The sequence below is a fragment of the Stomoxys calcitrans genome, chromosome 4, assembly GCF_963082655.1.
Source record: "Stomoxys calcitrans chromosome 4, idStoCalc2.1, whole genome shotgun sequence".
In the NCBI taxonomy this organism is placed as follows: Eukaryota; Metazoa; Arthropoda; class Insecta; order Diptera; family Muscidae; genus Stomoxys; species Stomoxys calcitrans.
The window spans coordinates 162,591,246-162,610,931 of NC_081555.1; the positions used below are offsets into that span (position 1 = coordinate 162,591,246).

General features: G+C 37.1%; 1 protein-coding gene across 3 annotated transcripts in view; it reads right to left on the minus strand.

The window, feature by feature from the left end:
• Nucleotides 1–4,692: 4,692 nt before the first annotated feature.
• LOC106091277 (uncharacterized) overlaps nt 4,693–19,686 on the minus strand; it is a 41,166-nt gene continuing 26,172 nt past the window's right edge. For all 3 annotated transcript variants that reach the window (XM_059366752.1, XM_059366751.1, XM_059366753.1), the window contains 3 exons: nt 14,580–18,477; nt 14,285–14,508; nt 4,693–8,235 (listed from right to left, as the gene is read on the minus strand). In XM_059366752.1, coding sequence (XP_059222735.1) covers nt 4,900–8,235; nt 14,285–14,508; nt 14,580–18,477 — 7,458 coding nt within the window. In that variant the 3' untranslated portion in view covers nt 4,693–4,899. The remainder of the gene's footprint in view (nt 8,236–14,284; nt 14,509–14,579; nt 18,478–19,686) is intronic.

Here is a 19,686-nt window from a genome sequence, read left to right on the forward strand (position 1 = left end):
ACAACGAAAAACAACAACGCGAACTAGTAACACACTCAAAATCAGAGTTGCACTAATCACTGATTTTGACAGATTTGCAAATAGCAATTTTTGCCCATGAACATTCCACCAAGGAACAGGGGCAAACTTCTCACATATCAATGAGTGCAGTCCGATTCACCTTAAAGCTCAATGATAAGGGGCCTTCTTTTTAAAGCCGAGTCCGAACGGCGTGCCGCAGTGCGACACCTATTTAGAGAGAAGTTTTACATGGCATAATACCTCACAAATGTTGCCAGCATTAGGTCTCGCCAAGATTCTAAACCAGGCGTTCAGCGTCAAAAGCGGACATGCTAACCTCTGCGCTACGGTGGTTTGTTGTTGGGCATCTGCCACTACCTGTAAATAAATATATCTTGGTAGCATCCCCCCACACAAGGTTTTCAATTAAACTAAACAGGTGGCATTTATTTGCCTTAGATAAAGAAATATCTTGTTTTGTTTTATATATACGGTAAATGTCGTTACTTTTTGCATTCATATTGCTGCGATTGCATAATGTAATTATAAACACGTGATTTAAGGAAGTGAAAGGTAATGTGTACACATATTACAACTTACTATTAGAATTAGAAGAGCAATCCCATGGCAGCCGGTTGTACGTACCGGATTGACGCGATAAAGTCCTTCTTCGGCAAAGGCTGCCTCCTCAGTGTTCAACACACTGCTACAACAAAAACAGAATTAGAAGGGAACGTGTTATGGCGTTATTTGTTTAGTGCCAAAAGAAAATAAACCAGAAAGCCTGTTTGCAGGCCTTACAACTCTTTACAGGCATAAGGCCTAATATGAATGAAAAATCAGAATTTAGTACGCATCACGCTGTGCCATGTAAACTTCTCATTAGGAATCTAAAAGTCGATTTACGGAAATTAGAAGACGATATGTGGGTAAGAGAAATCGAATTTCGATTACTATCCGATTGTTACGAGTAGTTTAAAGCAGTGGTCGGCACATTAACACTTGACCACACTTTTTCCAAGCCTATCCCAGTTGTCCAGCCAGTAACCAGTTGGCACTATTGTCTGGTTCAATATCTAACATTTAAAGCCAATTTTGTCTCTGCAGTTCCATTTTATGCAAAATTCTGAGAAAATAATGTTAAGCGGTGGTTTTCCCCCTCCTAAAGCTTGCAACATTTGTGAGGTGATATGCCATGTAAAACTTCTCTCCAAGGAGGTGTCGCTCTGCGGCACGCCGTTCGTACTCGGCTATAAAAAGGAGGCCACTTATCATTAAGCTTAAACTTGAATCGGACTGCACTCATTGATGTGTGAGAAGTTTGACCCTGTTCCTTAGTAAAATGTTCATGGACAACATTTTTTTGCAGCATGTGTGCCCCTCCATGCTACCAGGGACAACACAAAACAATTAATGTATTTATCTGTCCACCAAAATACAAAAAGGAAATAAACATTACAAAATCAACACTAAACAAATTTTTTTAAACTTTTTTAAGAACCTTGATGACTTATTTTTGCTTATTTTTCCATTTTATGATCTTTTTCCCAAAATATAATAGAAAAAAGTTTAGCCAAATAAAACAGCTGTAGCAAAACAGAAAATTCGAAATTCCCTCTCCCAAAATTTTTCCTCTCCCCATTCAATCAGAACAGGAGGATTTTATTAAAGGGAAAAAAAAATTCCCTATGTGTTTATTCCCAGGGAGTTTTCAGAATTGGGCTGTATATTTTACAAATTGGCCCACCCCAATATACATACATGTAGATGTGCCATTGAGCTTTAAAAAACTTTAATCGGACATTAAATGTAAAAAAATCTATCTTGACTGGATATCTTTTTCGTTAGCTAACGTAAACTGCAGGATTCACTGAATTAGTGAATCCTGCGTAAACTGTAGGAAAATAAAGCAGGTCCATTTTTACCCCAGTAATGGTACGAGTTATAAAGACGAAAATTTGTTGTAGAATATAAAATATTTTATTCATGTCAATTTTTCTTTTGTATCAAACAAAAATATAAAAATTTAGTACAGCTATTGATTTATACACTTGCAATAAAAAAATCAATAACAAAATAATTAATGATACCGAATTATAACATAAATGTAAGTTATAAGAAACATTCAAGGATGTGTACACAGAAGAATATGGGCCAAAAATAAAATAAGTAATCGAAACAAAAATTATTTTTAACATTGAAATTTTTTTACTGCAATGTGCCGATGTGAATTGAAAAAAATAACTAGATTTAGTATTTAAATTCCATTAAAAAATTAATAAAATATTTCAAATTAAATTCAAACGCTAAACCCATGACATAATTACCAGGTAGTGTACCGTAAACAGCTGTGTACAATTTTTTCTCTCAAAGTACACTATCTTTCAACGAGTTTTGCTTGTGTATTATTTTTAAGAACTAGAACATACAAAAACAACGAAAAATGGCGCGAACTAGTAACATACTCAAAATCAGAGTTGTACTAATCTCTAATTTTGACAGATAGTGCACTCAAAATATTGTTGTTGGGTAACTGGCACTACCTGTAAATGAATATATCTTAGTAGTAAACCTAAGTAGAATGAAAAATATTAGTTTGAATTAAAGCTATTAAAATTTCAGTGGTACATATTCGATACAGTTTAAAATATCAATAACTCTATATAATAAAAACTATTATATATTGCAATAGCAAGTTATTGTTAGATTCATTTAATATATATATATTAATTTTTATCTACCATTAAAAAACAAAATATGAATATGTTTTATGTATTGCGAATTTAAAATGGTTAAAATTTTTTAAATGAAAATTGTGTTGTGTTTTTGGAAAATTTTTGGTTTATAAAAAACGATAATCAACAACAATTTTTGCTGGTGAAAGTATTGTCAGATTTGATTATATTTAAAAACTTTTTCAATAAAAATTATATATAAAAATTTTTATTTTTTGTACTACTACAAACTATTTTTCTATAATAATAAAATTGCAAGCACCTAACTGGTAACATTTGGTACATACAGTGTGTACAGTTACCGATATGATTTTGCCATTTTGCTTTTTGCTGTTAAACCCAATTTCGCACCCATTTTATATGAGAACCAATCACATGACTTAAAAATCGAACACTTGTTAGAAAGACGCTCGCCCCAATAATGTTCAAAACATGCAGTTATTCACAGCAACAACAACCCGCTGCAATTTTACAGTTAGGGTTGGCACTCTATTCGGCTTTTCACATGAACAACTGGCAAACTCAATATACATATGTATAGAAAATTGTAAATAAATGAAAAGTGTGAAAAATAAAAATGATTCCTTTTAGGGTAATGACTTAAAAGTAGCAATTAGGCACAATAAATCTTAGTTTAATATGATGACAGAATTAATATCTGCTTAGTAAAATAATAAAATTGTTAATTAAAAACAATGAAAAGGTGTTTTTTTTATAATGTAGAATACGTTAAGATGAAAGACTCCTGTTGCATGTGTTTCATGAAATGGCAACTCTAACCTTATTTAAGATTATATTAGGATGATTTATATTTGTGATATTGCAACTAAAGTAAATTTTAATATGGCATTTCAAAAGATGGTATAAGTAGGAGTAAACTATTAAAAAAATTATGAAGTTTAGCCATAAAGGCGGCAAAGTAAATAAGAGAGCATACAATATAAACAAGTAAATTCTCTGCCAAAACCAATACAAATAGATCGAAATGTTATCAGCTGTGCACATCAATCGATCTAAAAGCTCTATTACACGGCATGTAGCTGTCGAATGAAACTAACATATGAAAATCACTTTTCAAAATAGCACAGGTAATTTTTTTCGATTAGAGCGTGCTCTATTCATTGTTGCAAAAACATAAAGAAATCAACTGTTTTGTTGTTAGTCGAATGAAAGCAACCCCAAATTAAATTGCTTTCGCAAATTTATGCTTTAACCAACTGACTCACAACTTTACCAATCCGATACGATAAATGATGGATCCGTTTTGCTCAAATTTTTGGGTTAGGTCGTTCGAAAATAACATGCTGGTGTGATAGCAAAAATGATGAATCGTATGTTAATTGACCATTTTGACAAACATGTACATACAAAAAGTGGCATGTCATAAGACATCTACATGCCGTGCAATAACGCCTTAACTTGGATATAAGAGGAGAGCTCTAAAGTCATAGGGCTACTTATTTTTTGGAGTATTTATGCGTTGAAAGGACGACTGGAACTTTAAAAACTTTGCACCATGCATCGATTGAGCATAATTTAATTAAAAAATTATAATCAAAATGTAAAATCGGGTTTTATAAATTTTATATCTAAATGTGGGCCGATTTTGGTCATATATGGTGGCCATTGTAGCGCAGAGGTTAGCGTATCCCCCTATGACGCTGAACGCCTGGTATCGAATCCTGGCAGGAACATCATAAAATTGTTCAGCGGTGGTCATCCCCTACTAATGCTGGGGACATTTGTCAGGTACTTTGCCATGGAAAAACTTCTCCCGAAAGAGGTGTCGCTCTGCGACACGCCCTTCGGACTCGTTTGAATCGGACACCACTTATTGATTTGTGATAAATTTTCCCCAGTCCCTTAATGGAATCTTCATGGGCAAATTTGCATTTTCATGGTAAAAATACTGGAAGCACTTATTTATATAAAAAGAATAATAAGAATGACCAATGAATAACAGAAATTGAAGTATCCATGGTGGATACAAACATTATTTTTCTTTTCATTCTTGTTTGTTTTTGATTAAATGCTTGCGATGCAACAACTACTTCAAAAAATCTTCTCCAGGAAGAAATTTTGTTAGGAAAATATGAAACTTAATGAAATAAAAAAAAATTGTCAGGCCCGAGACTTTTCAAACCCTGTATTCAAATTAGACTCTTTAGGTATCTGATAGTTTAGGTGTAGCTGTCACAGTGGCAATAGGTCTTACTGAAACATTGCTACCTTCAGGGTATGAACTGCGTGCATGCGTAGCAGTAGTCGATTGCCCAGTCCACGATCTATGATTGGCAGTTTGTTGTGTGCTTATTGTCTGTATGCAAGATGGAGACTCGGAAGAAATTGGCATTCCATTTGCGTTTTCTTGTTGCGCTTGTCGACGAGTCTGGTTATTCGTTACATTCACGCATGTGGCAGGGTATTCTTGAGGTGTTGATAATGGAGCATGTAGCCTTGCTTGCATATTATTTCCGTTGTTGTTGTAGCCGGTTGTATATTCATTGGTTAGCGTTGATTCCTTTGGCCAGCCATTTTGAGATATATGTGGGTGGTTGCTAATATGTGATTCGATTAGAGTTCTTGCTGTGTTATAAGGTGAATAATTTGTATTTTGTACAGGTGCTAAGGCGGAGTTTTGGTGGGAATGGTTATCATAAGCCGTTGCATTCGTATTATATGAATCTGTGGGCCAGACGGATGGGGTCTGAATCTGTTGTTGGTACGAATGTGTCGAAACGGCTTCAATCGAGTGTGGATAATACGTGTAAATGCCATTGGCATTTGTAGAAGTGTTTGTGGTTGGTGGCATTTGATATCTTCTGGTCGGCCCTATTGAGGAGGAATACGCTACAGTATTGTAGGTATTATTTGACGTGCCAGAAATGGTGGTTGATGGTCCCAAATGATTTTGAACATATTTTGCCGGTAAAGCGGTAGGTATTTGTTGTTGTGCAGTATTGGCCATTTGATAGGGTGGAGCCGATGTACTGTACTGTGGCAGACTCCGATAATTGCCATATCGATATGCTGGAGCTTGAGAATATTGGGAAGGATAATTTGCCACAGTGGTTATAGGCAGTGTGTATGGTGTATTTGAAGGATTTTGTGATCCATATGATGATGTGGCTGGATAGTGCGGCTGATGGTTCATGGCAGCAGATTGATTGGGGTATTGGGAAAGATTTGGGTTTTGATAATGACTTACACTCGATGTTGGAGCAGTAGCAATTGGCGAATTATATATTGAGGTGGCGCCCAGAATTTGAATATTCTGTATAATTGCACCATTTACAGGCGTATGTAATGTACTTGGTGCTTGTGCATGGCCAATTTGTCCGTTCATGGTTGGAGTGCCAGGAATTTGGCTGTTATTTGATGTTGCAGCATCCTTAGGCACTCCACTAGATACATTGTTTTCATTAGCCGCATATGTGTGCTGATTAAAAGTGTTGGAATGTTTATGGGATCCAGAAGAATTGGCGGGACTGTGCCTTGATTGTTGACCAGCAATGTTTGGTGCTGAATTCTTAGTTCTGTGCATAGATGAGGAGTTTGTATGTGCATTGGTATTTTGTGCTAGATGGCCTGGAGTTGGTGATGAAGTTTGTGCACAATGTTTCGATGTTGGTGTAAACGGCACAGCCACATTTGCCGTAGAGGAGACACCATTTACGACAATTGGCAATTGAACAGCCCGGTGAGTTTTCTTCGCTGGAGGCAAAATATTTATTGCTACCACTTTTTGTTGTGAATTTTGGCCATTTTCCAGAGGAATTGATCCAAAGCTTAGGGGACGTTGTATGACATTTTTGGGCAAGGGTACAACTCTAACATGTGGCAATACATTTTGACTATTGGACTCATCAGATGATGATGAAGGCTTCAGTAGTTTAGTCATTGCAATACAATTCAATTGCGGTTTTTTGGCATTGTTTTGCCGATTTTGATCGCCATTTTTGACCAGCAAAGGGTTTTCAGTTGAAAGACCAGGTTTTAATAGATTGTTCATGGCAATACACTTCAGTGTTGGTTTTTTTGCCTTATTTTCTTCTTGCTCTCGGTCTCTAACTTCATGTTCGGCAACCACATCGTCATCATCCAAAATTATAATGCTATCATCATTGGTAGGGTCTACTTCCGTTTTTACTCTTGGCTGCTCCTGTTCACCAACAAGATACACTTGCAAATCATTTATTGAAGATATTGTTATATCATGTTTGGAGGAGAGTTCAACACGTAGCTTGAGCTTATTTCTGGTATGGATTTTTTTGTAATGCTCATTTGCCAAATGCAAGGATTCTATGGGCAAATTGCACCAATCGCAATAATAGGTGAGCACAAACTTATGATATCTTTTCAAGTGAGCAATGAAGGCATCACCCTTCATGCCACGCTCCTCACAGCAGAAACAATTGCGCATGGTGGAGAAGGATAAACATTCGTTGGCCAGAACCACTGACAGACCCACGTGGGTATGCTTTTTCTTTTTGATCAAATTTATGACGGCAACATCGCGGGCCGCGTGGTCACTTCTTATGTGATTGCTTAATTTTGAGCGGGTATGGTGTATGCTGACGCACGAAAGGCAAATGAAAAGTCCATAATTTGAATGTTGTTCAACATGATTGAGAACATCGTCCCATTGACGGCAAGGGGCCAGATGAAAGTCACAATGGCTACAGCTGAACGAGGTGCCACTCACATTATGATTTTCTCGTACATGTCTGTAAATATCCTCATTTTCAGTGGCACGGAAGCTGCAATTGCTATTGAAACATTTCTTTTTTAATTTTCGTGTTATTATCTTTTCATAGTCTTCCAGCCAAGGGGAAGTCTGAATGGTGATGGGCCAAAGCCGTTTGAAATTAGCCATCTCCTTCGAATGCAATTCCTTAAGGCGATTATTTAGAGCATTCAAAAATTCGGGAATAAATTCCGAACGTTCGGCCAACGTGTCCTTCTTTATGATTACAAAATAGGAGTAACTAATATTAAATCGTATTCGTTCCAGACGCATTGGAACCACATGGGCTCCCCTAGCAGCATGATCAACAGCTTCTTGGTGATAGCGAAAGGTTGCGGGACAATGAAAACAAATGAATGTGTGTCGGCGATGCTCTTCAAAGTGCAATTTGTAGTCAGTTAGAGAAAACGTTTTCCCCTGAGGACAGTGGGGACACTGACATTGCATACAAAGATGTTTAGTTCGCATATGGCGCAACCACAGATCGTAAATGGAAAAGAAACCTCCACATGATGGTTCAGGACACCGATATAAATTATCTGGCGCCACTCCCGTTATATCGGTAAATTTTTGTAAACGAATCCTGATGGTTTCTTCCTGACATTTGATTAGCTCCTCTGTATGGGGTTTAACTTCTTGATTAACCAACTCGTTGTCATCTGGTGTTTTAGCAGTGGAATCCAACGTAGCCTCAACCTCAATGCATGATACTGGCTGTGTCAAAGCCAACGATTGTAAATTTTGATGCAAATCCTAGAAAAGAAAATTTAAAAACATTAAGTATAAATAACTTGTGATTTTTTTTTTGTAATTGCTAAAGGCCTTGTTTGGCTCGGTTATGGAAAAACTACTGTGCTGCGAAATAAAAAAAAAACGTTATTTACTTATCAGTGCACAGAGGGCCAAACGGCAAAAAATGGTAATAAATCTACAACAAATCTACAGGGTGAGAAACAGGGTGTCAAAGTTGACCACTTTTCACTTCTCAAACCTTCTGGGGGTAGGACTCTGGAGTAACTTTATTTCAAGCCCAAAAGAATCGAACACATTTCCGTGGAATTTTTTTTTGCAATGTGAAACTTTTAAAATTTTATAAAAAATAAAATTTGACATATTGGTCTTAAGATTACGGGGTGGTTTGATATCGAAATGAGTCAAATTTGCATTTAACGAGTCAAATTTTAAATTATTCCTTCATGGTCCATGGGAAGTATATCCGAAGCTGAGAAAATAATTGGCACTACCAAACCTAGAGGAACGAGCGCGGAATCATCGCATATCCAAGGATACGGAACGCAATGGATGTAAAGGTAAGAAAAAAACAATGTTCAAAAGCAGAATAACTAATACATAATTTTGTTCTTTTTAGATATTATCAAAACCGGCAGAAGGAGCTGCTTGTATAAGCTCCTTGTATAATTAGTAAATAATAATAAATGTGCTAAGTTCGGCCGGGCCGAATCTTATCTACCCTCCACCATGGATCGCATTTGTCGAGTTCTATGCGCGGTATCTCTTTATATCAAGTCATAGTCTGATTCGGACTATAAATGAATACTGAACATTGTAGCAGTCATTGTGTAATATTTCAGTTCATTCGGATAAGAATAGCGCCTTGTAGGGGCTCAAGAAGCAAAATCGGGAGATCGGTTTATATGGGTGCTATATCAAGCTATTGATCGATTCAGACCATATAAGACACGTATGTTGAAGGTCATGAGAGAAGCCGTTGTATAAAATTTTCTTCTAAATCAGATGAAAATTGCGCCATCTAAAGGCTCAAAAAGTCAAAATCCCAGATCGGCTTATATGGCAGCTATATCAGTTTATGTACCGATTTGAGCCATACTTGAGCACAGTTATTGGAAGTCATTACGAAACACTTAGTGCAAAACTTCAGTCAAATCGGACGAGAATTGCGCACTCTAGAGGCTCAAGAAGTCAAGACCCAAGATCGGTTCATATGGCAGCTATATCAAAACATGAACCGATTTGGCCCATTTACAATCCCAACCGACCTACACTAATAAAAAGTATTTGTGCAAAATTTCAAGCGGCTAGCTTTACTCCTTCGAAAGTTAGCGTGCTTTCGATAGACAGACGGACGGACATGGCTAGATCGACTTAAAATGACATGACGATCAAGAATATATGTACATAGTTTATGGGGTCTCAGACGCATACTTCGAGGTCAAACAGAATGATGAAATTACTATACCCCCATCCTATGGCGGAGAGTATAAAAATGAGTTTTCATATAAAATTCCATACATAAAGTACAAGTGTACCTTGTATTTCGTATAAGGGCAACGTATAACTCAACCGTCGGAGGGTTAAGTCCTCCACTTTGTGAAATTGGAAAGAAATGATAATGCTTTGATAGCCAAAGTTTGCGAAAACTTAAAGGAAATGGGAGTATCTTTTTTTTTGGAAAATTTTGCAAATTTTTGATAAAAAAGATATATTTTTTGTATTGAAAACGACCCCTTTTTAAAGTCAAATGTTTGCGAAAATATTCAGGAAATGAGAGCATTTTTTTGAACATTTTGCAAAAATTTTGATAAAAAAAATATTTTGCATATTGAAAACGACGCCATTTTTAAATCGCTAAAGATATTGACATGATTCTTATTCTTGTTTTGTGCATACATATACTGGCACAATATGTGTGAAATTTGAACTATATAAATTAAAAATTTACGGAGTTATTAAAAAAACACTGAAAAAATCCCTGGCAAAATTTTATTATTTTAAAATTAAACAATCAAGAATCTGTTAAGTAGATCAAAAGTAATGGCCCCCAGAAGGTAGGAGAAGTCGAAAGTGGTCATCTTTGAAAGCTTAAGATCAACAGATAAAAAGTTGTAGACTTATTTCCTATTTGTTTTCCGTTTGCCCCACTGTGCGGTGATAGTTGACAATATTCACTAGTTTCAACCTGATTGGTTACTTTTTCACTGACTACGAAAATCCACCATTTTTTTGATAAACAAACCAATCACGTTTAAGCTAAAATTGAACTAGCTAAAACAACAAAAAACATTTAATATAACTGTGAGTGAGGAATAAATGCACACATGGCTGAATTATTTAAAGGTTGTCTCATATGTAATTACAATAAGTGTGTTCACGTACTTTTCCAGTAACAATTTACCAGTAAAAATTTGCAGGAGAGTAAGAACAACCATAAATCTCTTTTGCTATTTATTTAAACAAAACAGGTGGTTTTCAAAAAACATCTGTTCGGTTCTGCAAATTGCTGCTGGGTAAAAAACTCCAGCAAAAATTTGCAAGCTCTCAATTAACAAACTCTTAAAATTGTGCTTGCTCTCACGCACTCTGCTCTCTTCTGCTGGCAAATAAAGTAGGCGAACGACTTCCAGTAACATGTACATTAGCACAGAAGATAAAAAAGGGAATGCAAACAAAAATCTGACACCTTAATACCGTCAAATCTAGCCAGCTGTTAACTGCTGTTCATGTGAGACCACTAAAGATTTTAGGAATTGTACAAGATGATCAAAGTGCTGCACAAGTCAAACCAGTCTATTGTTGTTGTTATTTTAAGTGCACGTGCACCGAGTTGGATAAATGTACGTAGAATGAACAATCAAATTCAATTCAAGATAGCTTGTTCGATCACCCCGTGTTACTGAATGAAACGAGCGAGTACGAGCATTCATGTTTGATTACCAATGAAGTGATTCGAACTGAATGTTCGAAGCGTGCAAATACGAAAGCAATCACTTCCGTGCATCCACCCAAACAAAAGCATCAACATAAATCGAGTCGCTGAACAAGTGTGCTTGAAAATTGAGTAAATGAAATGAGTAAAGAGAAAAGAGAGTAACATATCTGTTTTCCTATGGTTTCTCCAAACAGTTATAAACAGGTATTGTTGGCGATACAACAAATATTTGTGGTGTGCTGTCTAAACGTAGCCACACGAAGTTGATTGCTATGTTCGTCTGTCATTTGGCAAACGAAATTATGTGCGGATGTGTGTTGGTGTCCATCTACGATGTACAAACAATTTTATCTGTTTCACTACTAGTAATTTGAAAATACTCGTATATATGATATTACAGATATTTTAGAGCAAAAAAAAAAAAAAAAATCTTCCCCGCTTGGATACCTGTTTCCCTCTGCTATTGTTCAATGAGTGCGCTTACTATTTGCATTTTTTAATTAAATAAAAATAGTCTTTTAAACTTGCTATAAACGGTGAAAAGGTAAAGAGGAATTGGTAAAAATTCTCCATTCGACATGGCAACTTGCATGTGTCTTAACTGTGCCACTTTTACGATATTAGGAAGATCAAGCAGACCGTATGTCTTGGTCGTAACGGTCTTTGGAGACCACCTTTTTAAATCCGGAACTAGGTAAAAATCCAGGAACTAGTGGTAAAAACCCACAAATTTTTGGTGTCATTATGTTGGACTTTCTTCTTCTCTTAAAGTTTGTTGTTATTATATTTTTAGCGATTTTTATAGCATCATCAAGATTATTTGGTTTTTTGTTTTTTTTTTTAATATTTTTAATTTGGTGTCCAAAGGACACTATCCAGTGTAGAGTTTCCTAGGTTTTGCATATATTAGCTCCTGTGCTAGGTTATTCAATTGTGTGAGGGTTAACATTGTTGGTATCGTTGGTATGATTAAAAATAAAGTACTGAATATTCAACATTTTTTCACCTTTTATATAAGAACATAGACCTCGAAGGAACATAAATTTTGTTTCAATGTATTAATATAATTTTTTATTTTCTCTCGCTTTCTTTCCATGGACAATTTATGTAAAACGTGTGCATTAAAATTTACATTTTAATTCCTTTGTCCAACCAAACCAATATAAGAACATTTCACTTTTTAATTTAGGAAGTGATAAAAGTGTAATTGTTAATTAAATCCCGATAGATTACAATAAATCTACCCTGCAATAAGTTAAACATATATCATTGAAACGTGTTCATTTCTTTACCACACTTTTTCTCCTTATCATACTGTCTTTTGATCATTTAAAATAATTATAAGAACATATCGCTTTTTAAAAAAACAGAATTTAGTTTCACAGAAAACTAAATATATTTTTTATCAAACAACAGGCATTACAATAAAGTTATACATTAACCGCAAATTCGTGCAAAAGATTTCACTTGCGATTTCATTTCATAATTGCTAAACAACATCATTACGGTTATCATCCTGATAGCACAAAATATGTCACACTCACAACACGATAATTCTAACCACAATACCAAACAATATACATCATTTAACCCATTCGCAACTGTGACACCACGAACTGTATTCGAATGGGATATTAAAGAAAGTGGGGAAAGGAGAGGGATAGACAAGGAAGGAAACAACAACAAGCCCTCTCTCCCCCTCTCTCTTTCTCTCTCACCACTACCAACGAGAACCAATTTATTCCATTTTGACACTCACCGCACCCAATGGGTTAAGCGAACACGAAATTGCCCTATTTCATTGAGTTGGAAGTCGCATATATACCCTACTCCTACAATTGTTTCCAGGGTACACACATAGTTTTTGTGCATCGTTTAGATGTTGTGTTGATGGTTTGAACTCACGACGTTCGGGCAATAATGAACGGTTAGCGTCGTCTTGGCGTTCGAAGCCATCAACAGAACTATGGTAATGGCATAAATCTCTGACTGCAAGCCCGTGCACTCGGCCGATGATCACAACGACATACTCATCGTTCCCCCACGAACCGATTGATGCACCGGAACGACCTTGCTCCCCAAAGGGAGCTTGCTTGGAGAGCGATAAACATGTAGCTCACAACAATAGCATGCTGATATCAATTGTATTGAAGTAAACAACCTATCGCGTTCTCATCTTGTGTCCATTAGTATATATTGGGTTGCCCAAAAAGTAATTGCGGATTTTTCATATAGTCGGCGTAGACAAATTTTTTCACAGCTTGTGACTCTGTAATTGCATTCTTTCTTCTGTCAGTTATCAGCTGTTACTTTTAGCTTGCTTAAGAAAAAAAGTGTAAAAAAGTATATTTGATTAAAGTTCATTCTGAGTTTTATTAAAAATGCATTTACTTTCTTTTAAAAAATCAGCAATTACTTTTTGGGCAACCCAATACAATACCTAGGTTTCGCCATCTTCAAACAAGTCACCACCGCCCCATTTTTCCTAATCACATGTTCTATCTCGAATCGGTATCGATGCCAGGTAGTCTGGGACCTTTCCCAGAATCAGAAATATTTTTAATAAGGCCTTATTCAAAAAATTTTGAAATAGGTTTATTTTACAGATTTCCTTTATAAAACTGTAAAATAAACCTATTTTAAGGCTTTATTAGGTTTTTTGAATACAGCCGTTGGAATAGAAGTGTGGCTATATTTGTCCTCTTTAAGCATGCACGCCAAGTTTTCTCAGCCTTCGGCGGCACTTTACCAAATAAAGACCTTATCGGGCTTCAAATTTAGCGAGTATTTTAAGGCTTTATTAGGTTTTTTGAATACGGCCGTTGGAATAGAAGTGTGTCTATATTTGTCCTCTTTAAGCATGCACGCCAAGTTTTCTCAGCCTTCGCACAATCTTGGCGGCACTTTACCAAATAAAGACCTTATCGGGCTGCATATTTAGCGAGTGTTAATATCAAAAATCCTTTGATTCCAACAAAAGGTAGTCTTTGACTCTTTTCGAATTCCTTAATCCACAACATTCCACCGTACAAATACCCTATATGCCAGACTAGTTGGGGCAGAATTGGCGATAATTTTTGTGAAATTTCCCTTTCCTTCACTTGTATAGCATACCTGATTTACGGCCACAGGATTATTGTGACTACAAAAATAGGGCATTTCCTCGGGATGCTTAAGAGCCACATGTTTTCTAATCACACCCTGGTCGCTATCCATCAGGGTGCAGTATATACAGGAATATTTTTTGGAGGCTTTTGAAGGCATAACATGCGGTTTATGATCAGCAAGGACATGTTGTTCCAAAAGATAAGTATGATAAAATGATTTGATGCTACAATCTGCAAAAAAAAAACAACGGGAATTTATTATGAAATACCACATAAATTACAGCTGGCAATGAGATACTCACATGGACATGGCATTTTCTGAACATTTTGCGAAATTTTCTCTTTTAAATAACCAGCCTTTGATGGTCTCTCCGTACCGGGACACTTGAATACTTTGCCTGCGATAGAGCTTTCAACAGCGGTGGAATGACACTCCTTTTGATGGATGATGACATTGGAAGCTTCGCAGCTGCGGTAAGCACACGCAGAACATTGATAAATCATATGTTGATGATGCTGTTTTACATGATCGATCAATTGTTGGGGAGAGTTAATTGATGCCTCCGTCACCATACAATAGGCACATTGCAAATATTCATTTGCCACAATTTCTTTGCCATGGCTTTCTAAATGGTGGAGCATTTCATTGGGGGCATCGCTGGAGTAATAACAATCTTCAACCATGCATTTGTATAGTCCCAAATAACGAACATTTTCCGGATATAGACGATAGGTAGATCTGGTGGACCAGAGGGGGTTATTGGTTTGAAGCCTTTGTAAGGAAGGTCTGGGCGGTGTTATCAAAAGATTATCACAAATTTCAATGGCAGTAGGCCGAGGCCGGGGAGGTGTTATGGCACATTTTGTATTGGTCTTTGGCACTATGGCAGTTGCCTCCTCATGCATGGGCTTGGAATCAAAGCTTTCATCCATACAAGCCTCATTACGCACCGGTATATCATCATCTTCAACTAAGGGGGGACATAATTCGGTCTCTGTATTTTTCGTATTGCAAGCAATTTCCTCATTTTTATCTTGCACACTGCACACAGAGCCGCTTCGCTCCTCTTGTCCATCACTAATTGCTGCCAAAATGCATTTTCCCACATTACTTACGGTGGCTTGTCGCTGGTCATGATGCTCCCTTAAATGCTTTATTATATTTGCCTCATTCAGTTGGGCAAAATTGCAAATGATGCAGTAGTGCAAATGAATTGTCATTGTCTTGGGAGAATAGCAGTACATGACTTGCAGTTTGGAATTACGACATGTTCTGGCATTAAGTTGATGAGATTGTATGTCGGCCTTATAGGGTTTTGCCAACTTGCAACCCGAACACTGAAAGGCATATTCACCGGTATGGCTGGCATAGTGATTATAGAGATTCATGAAAGGTTCCACCAATTCATCCTCACAGAATGGGCAAGTGACAGCGTAACGAACGAATCTGGGCTTGCCACCTCTACCCTCCATAGTTGCTACTTCTTTGGCAAATGGTATATTGGCAGCAAGCTCATCCAAACGGGAGCTACTTAATCTTGATACATAGGATTCAGATTTGTGCATGCGCACATAGTGATTGGTTAAATCCGATGGCCTGGAAGTGCACAGAGCACAAAAAGTGGTGTTGTTGCATGTCATTGTGGGATCATTATTGGGTGTTTTGTGTCGGAGCTTTCTGCAGTCAACGGATTTTGTTCTACTCATACTTTCAACGGCGGTGTGGGGTAAAATCTCGGATTTAACTAAATGAACATTTAAAATGTCAACAGGTTTTGAAAGTTTCCTTATTTCGTCTTCGGTTAGGCGTACTAGCACAACCTGAGGCTGATTTTCAATAATTCGTTTCTTCATTTTGGCCAAACGAAACTTTTCAAAATCATATGAATCGGATTCCGAATCAGAATCACCATGACTGGTGAAGTTTGAAGTATAAGTGTTTGAAGGCCGAGAAGACAATTGATTGTTGGTTAGCTCTGAATAATTTACATTTAAGCTATCCATAGAATTCTCTTGCTCAGAGTTGAGACTAAAGGATAGAGGGGTTGAAGGATCAGAACTAAAAACGCTGCCATCAAGTGAGTCTTCTATTTGAGTTTTCAATTGTTCAGATATGGCGTTACGAGCTTGCTTGCTCGATTGCCGCTTGTTGTCCAAGTTTCGGTCAGCTGATTCTTGGCTGCATAACATCTCAGCTATAACAGTGCGTGCATGGACACTTGAACGTCTCTTACTTATAGCGGGAGGCATCAGAATTTCTTGTTGCTCATAGCCTTTAAAGGAAATTTCCAACTCCTTCATCATACGAGTGAACTTATCTATTTTCGTTCTTTTATTTGCATTATTTGTAGATTTAGATGCATCCCATAAATAGGATGTACTTTTTACCTCCGTCTTTTGATTTGCGTTAGAGTTGTTTCCTTCAAGTTCTTGTGCGGGGTCATATTCAAAATCGCTGCCATCCAGAGAATCTTGGGGTGTCTGAGGTTTAAATTGTTCAACGTTTGTGGTAGAAGATGTTCCACTTGATGTTTGTCTGTCGTTTGATTCTGGCCGTGGTTGACTACATAACATCTCAGCTATGACGACACGAGCATGGACACTTGAACGCCTCTTAGCTATACTCTTCGGCATCAGAATTTCTTGTTGATCATAGCCTTTAAAGGAAATTTCCAACTCCTTCATTGCACGACTAAATTTGTCTGTCTTTGTTTGAAATTTCGCATTATGCTCAATATGGGATGAATCCCCCGATTCATTTATTAATTCTTGTGGCCCAATACCCAGTTCTGGATTTTCTACCTGCGGGTTTTTTTTAGTTGTTTCATTACCAATGCTGGTGGCATTTCTGTTTTGCTCCATTTCTTCTGCGAAATCACTGCTAACTAGGGAATCTTGTGACTCAACTCTAAATTCTTCACTAGCTAAACGGTTTTCGTTTTGTTCTGTTGATGATTGACTACATAACATCTTAGCTATGATAGCACGAGCATGGACACTTGAACGTCTCTTAGTTAAACGCTTGGGCATTTGAATTTCTGTTTGCTCGTCATCTTGATTATAACTATCAGATTTGGCTTTCTCCATTCTTAATGAGAACTCTGTAGAAAACTGGTTGGGCGAAGTTTGCACTTCGGTGGATAGATTTGAAGTGCTTCCCTCTTCCAGGCTTTCATTGTTCTTTTCGTTTATAATACAACATGGAGTTGATGTTCTTCCATCTTCCATGCCGTTATTGTTGTTACATGCCTTATCATTTGTTACACCAGAGGAGGCAGTGTTGGTATTATTTTGCCCATTTTGAGTTTGTGTTGGACGAAGATCAGTTTTTGGGGTTTCCTGTGGTTTCTTATGTGACTCCCACATGGAAGCTATTTTGCCTTCATAGGGTTGCAATGTTGTTAAGAGTATTGAACGAATATCATCATTCTTTGCTCTGAATGCAGAATTTTCAGAAAACCTCTGGCGTTTGCTGCCATCATCATTGGGTGTAGAATTTTCAGTTTCTTGCCATTCATTTGATTTTTTACGTTTATTATGGGCATTTAAAGTTTTCTCTGCTGATTTTGTATTCTGATTATTATTTGGTGATATTTTTTGCTGTTTAATCCGTTGATCATTGCTTACTATATTAAGACGGGAAGCTAAATTTGCACTTCGTCTTTGGTCTGTTGTCAAAGCAATGCTTCCATGTGTGTTCTTATTATTTTGATCTTTGGTTTTGTTTGCTATAATCGCTCCGGATTCTTCATCATCAGAATCCAAAGATATGGTATCAATCACTATTGGATTGTAGGATAATCGCCTTTTCTCATTCCTTGCCTTCTTAGGACTAATAGTTTTGTTAGAAACTTGAATATTTTTGTTGTTAGGGCTGTGTGAGTTTTGTGGGGTATCATTTGTTTTATCATTTTTACTTGAAACCTGTTCAATTCTTCTCAATAAATCCACGGATATGTTATTCAGTGTGTCGCGACTGCTATCTATATTATCCTTGCTCATTACAGTGTCTCGTTCTTTAAAAACTCGATTATTTTCATTTACCCCACCTGTCTTCAGAGATTCCTGATCCCCAGTTTTGATCGTTGTGTCTTTGGATGAACTGGTGGCATTATCTTCTGCCTCGTCGTCGGAGCATAGATTGACACATTGATTTTGTACATCATCACAGAATATTTTAACGATTTCCTGAGGAATTTTCTAAAAAAAAAACGCGAAACAAATTAGTTAATGAAAAATTTATTTTATTTAATTATTAAGTATACTACATCATGAATCGCTATGTAAGGTAGTGGAGGTAATATCTTTATATCTACTAGTATTTTCATTCACTTCACTCGAAAGCATTATACCCACAAAACCCAATTTCTAGAAAAATTAAGTGGATTACGAAAGTGATGCATAGATAAATTATATATATACGTCGGATGCAACAGTAGTAAGACAGGGAGACGGTGGAGCATACCTGGCATCACTTTATCTGCCTTTCGACTCTCCGACACCGCCACCACATCGGAGCTGCAACGGCTGGTGAGGAAAGCAAAACAGACAGGAAACGTGGTACTAATAGGGTGCGATGCGAACTCTCACCACATTTCGTGGGGTAGTACCAACACTAATAAGCGGGGCCAAGCCCTGGCAGAGTTTTCGAATACTAACGACCTAATAACACCTAATATTGGTAACACCGCTACCTTTGTTAATAGGATTAGGGAGGAGGTATTAGATGTGACGATATATTCGGAAAATCTAATCGATGAGGTTCAGGATTGGAGGGTCTCCATGGAACACCCTTTCTCTGACCATCGCAACATTGAGTTTAGAATAGGACGGCCAGCGCCGAATCCGAAAACCTTTCGGAATTAGTTGAAAACCAACTGGACAAAATTCGGAAGGCTACTCAGAAGAAGACTTGGGCAAGATAATTTAGATTGTTCAAGCATAGAAGACATTGACGAAAATGTCAACAGGATAACGACTGCACTGGTGGGATCCTTCGAAGATATTTGTCCTCTTCGGGAAAGGAAATCAGCCCAAGAAAAACCCTGGATGACCGGGGAGATTCGCAATATCGGGAAAGAGGTCCGCAGACTTTTTTCCAGAACACGTCGTAAAAAGGCGAAAGTTTATTGGGATGTGTATTACACACGGCTCAAGGAATACAATAAGATTACCAGAGCGGCAAAGCGTGCTTCCTGGAAGTGTTAATGACGCCGCCAAGATAAAAAAGTTTCTCTCAAAAACCCATGTCCAAACTGAAACTTTAGTAGACGACATGGGAGTGAGAGCAGAGACAACGGCGGACATGTTGAGGCTTTTGATGAAAACCCATTTTCCACAGGATACAAGAGACTCACGGAGACACCGGAATCTTGGAATAATGACGTTGATCGAAGGTTTATAAGAACT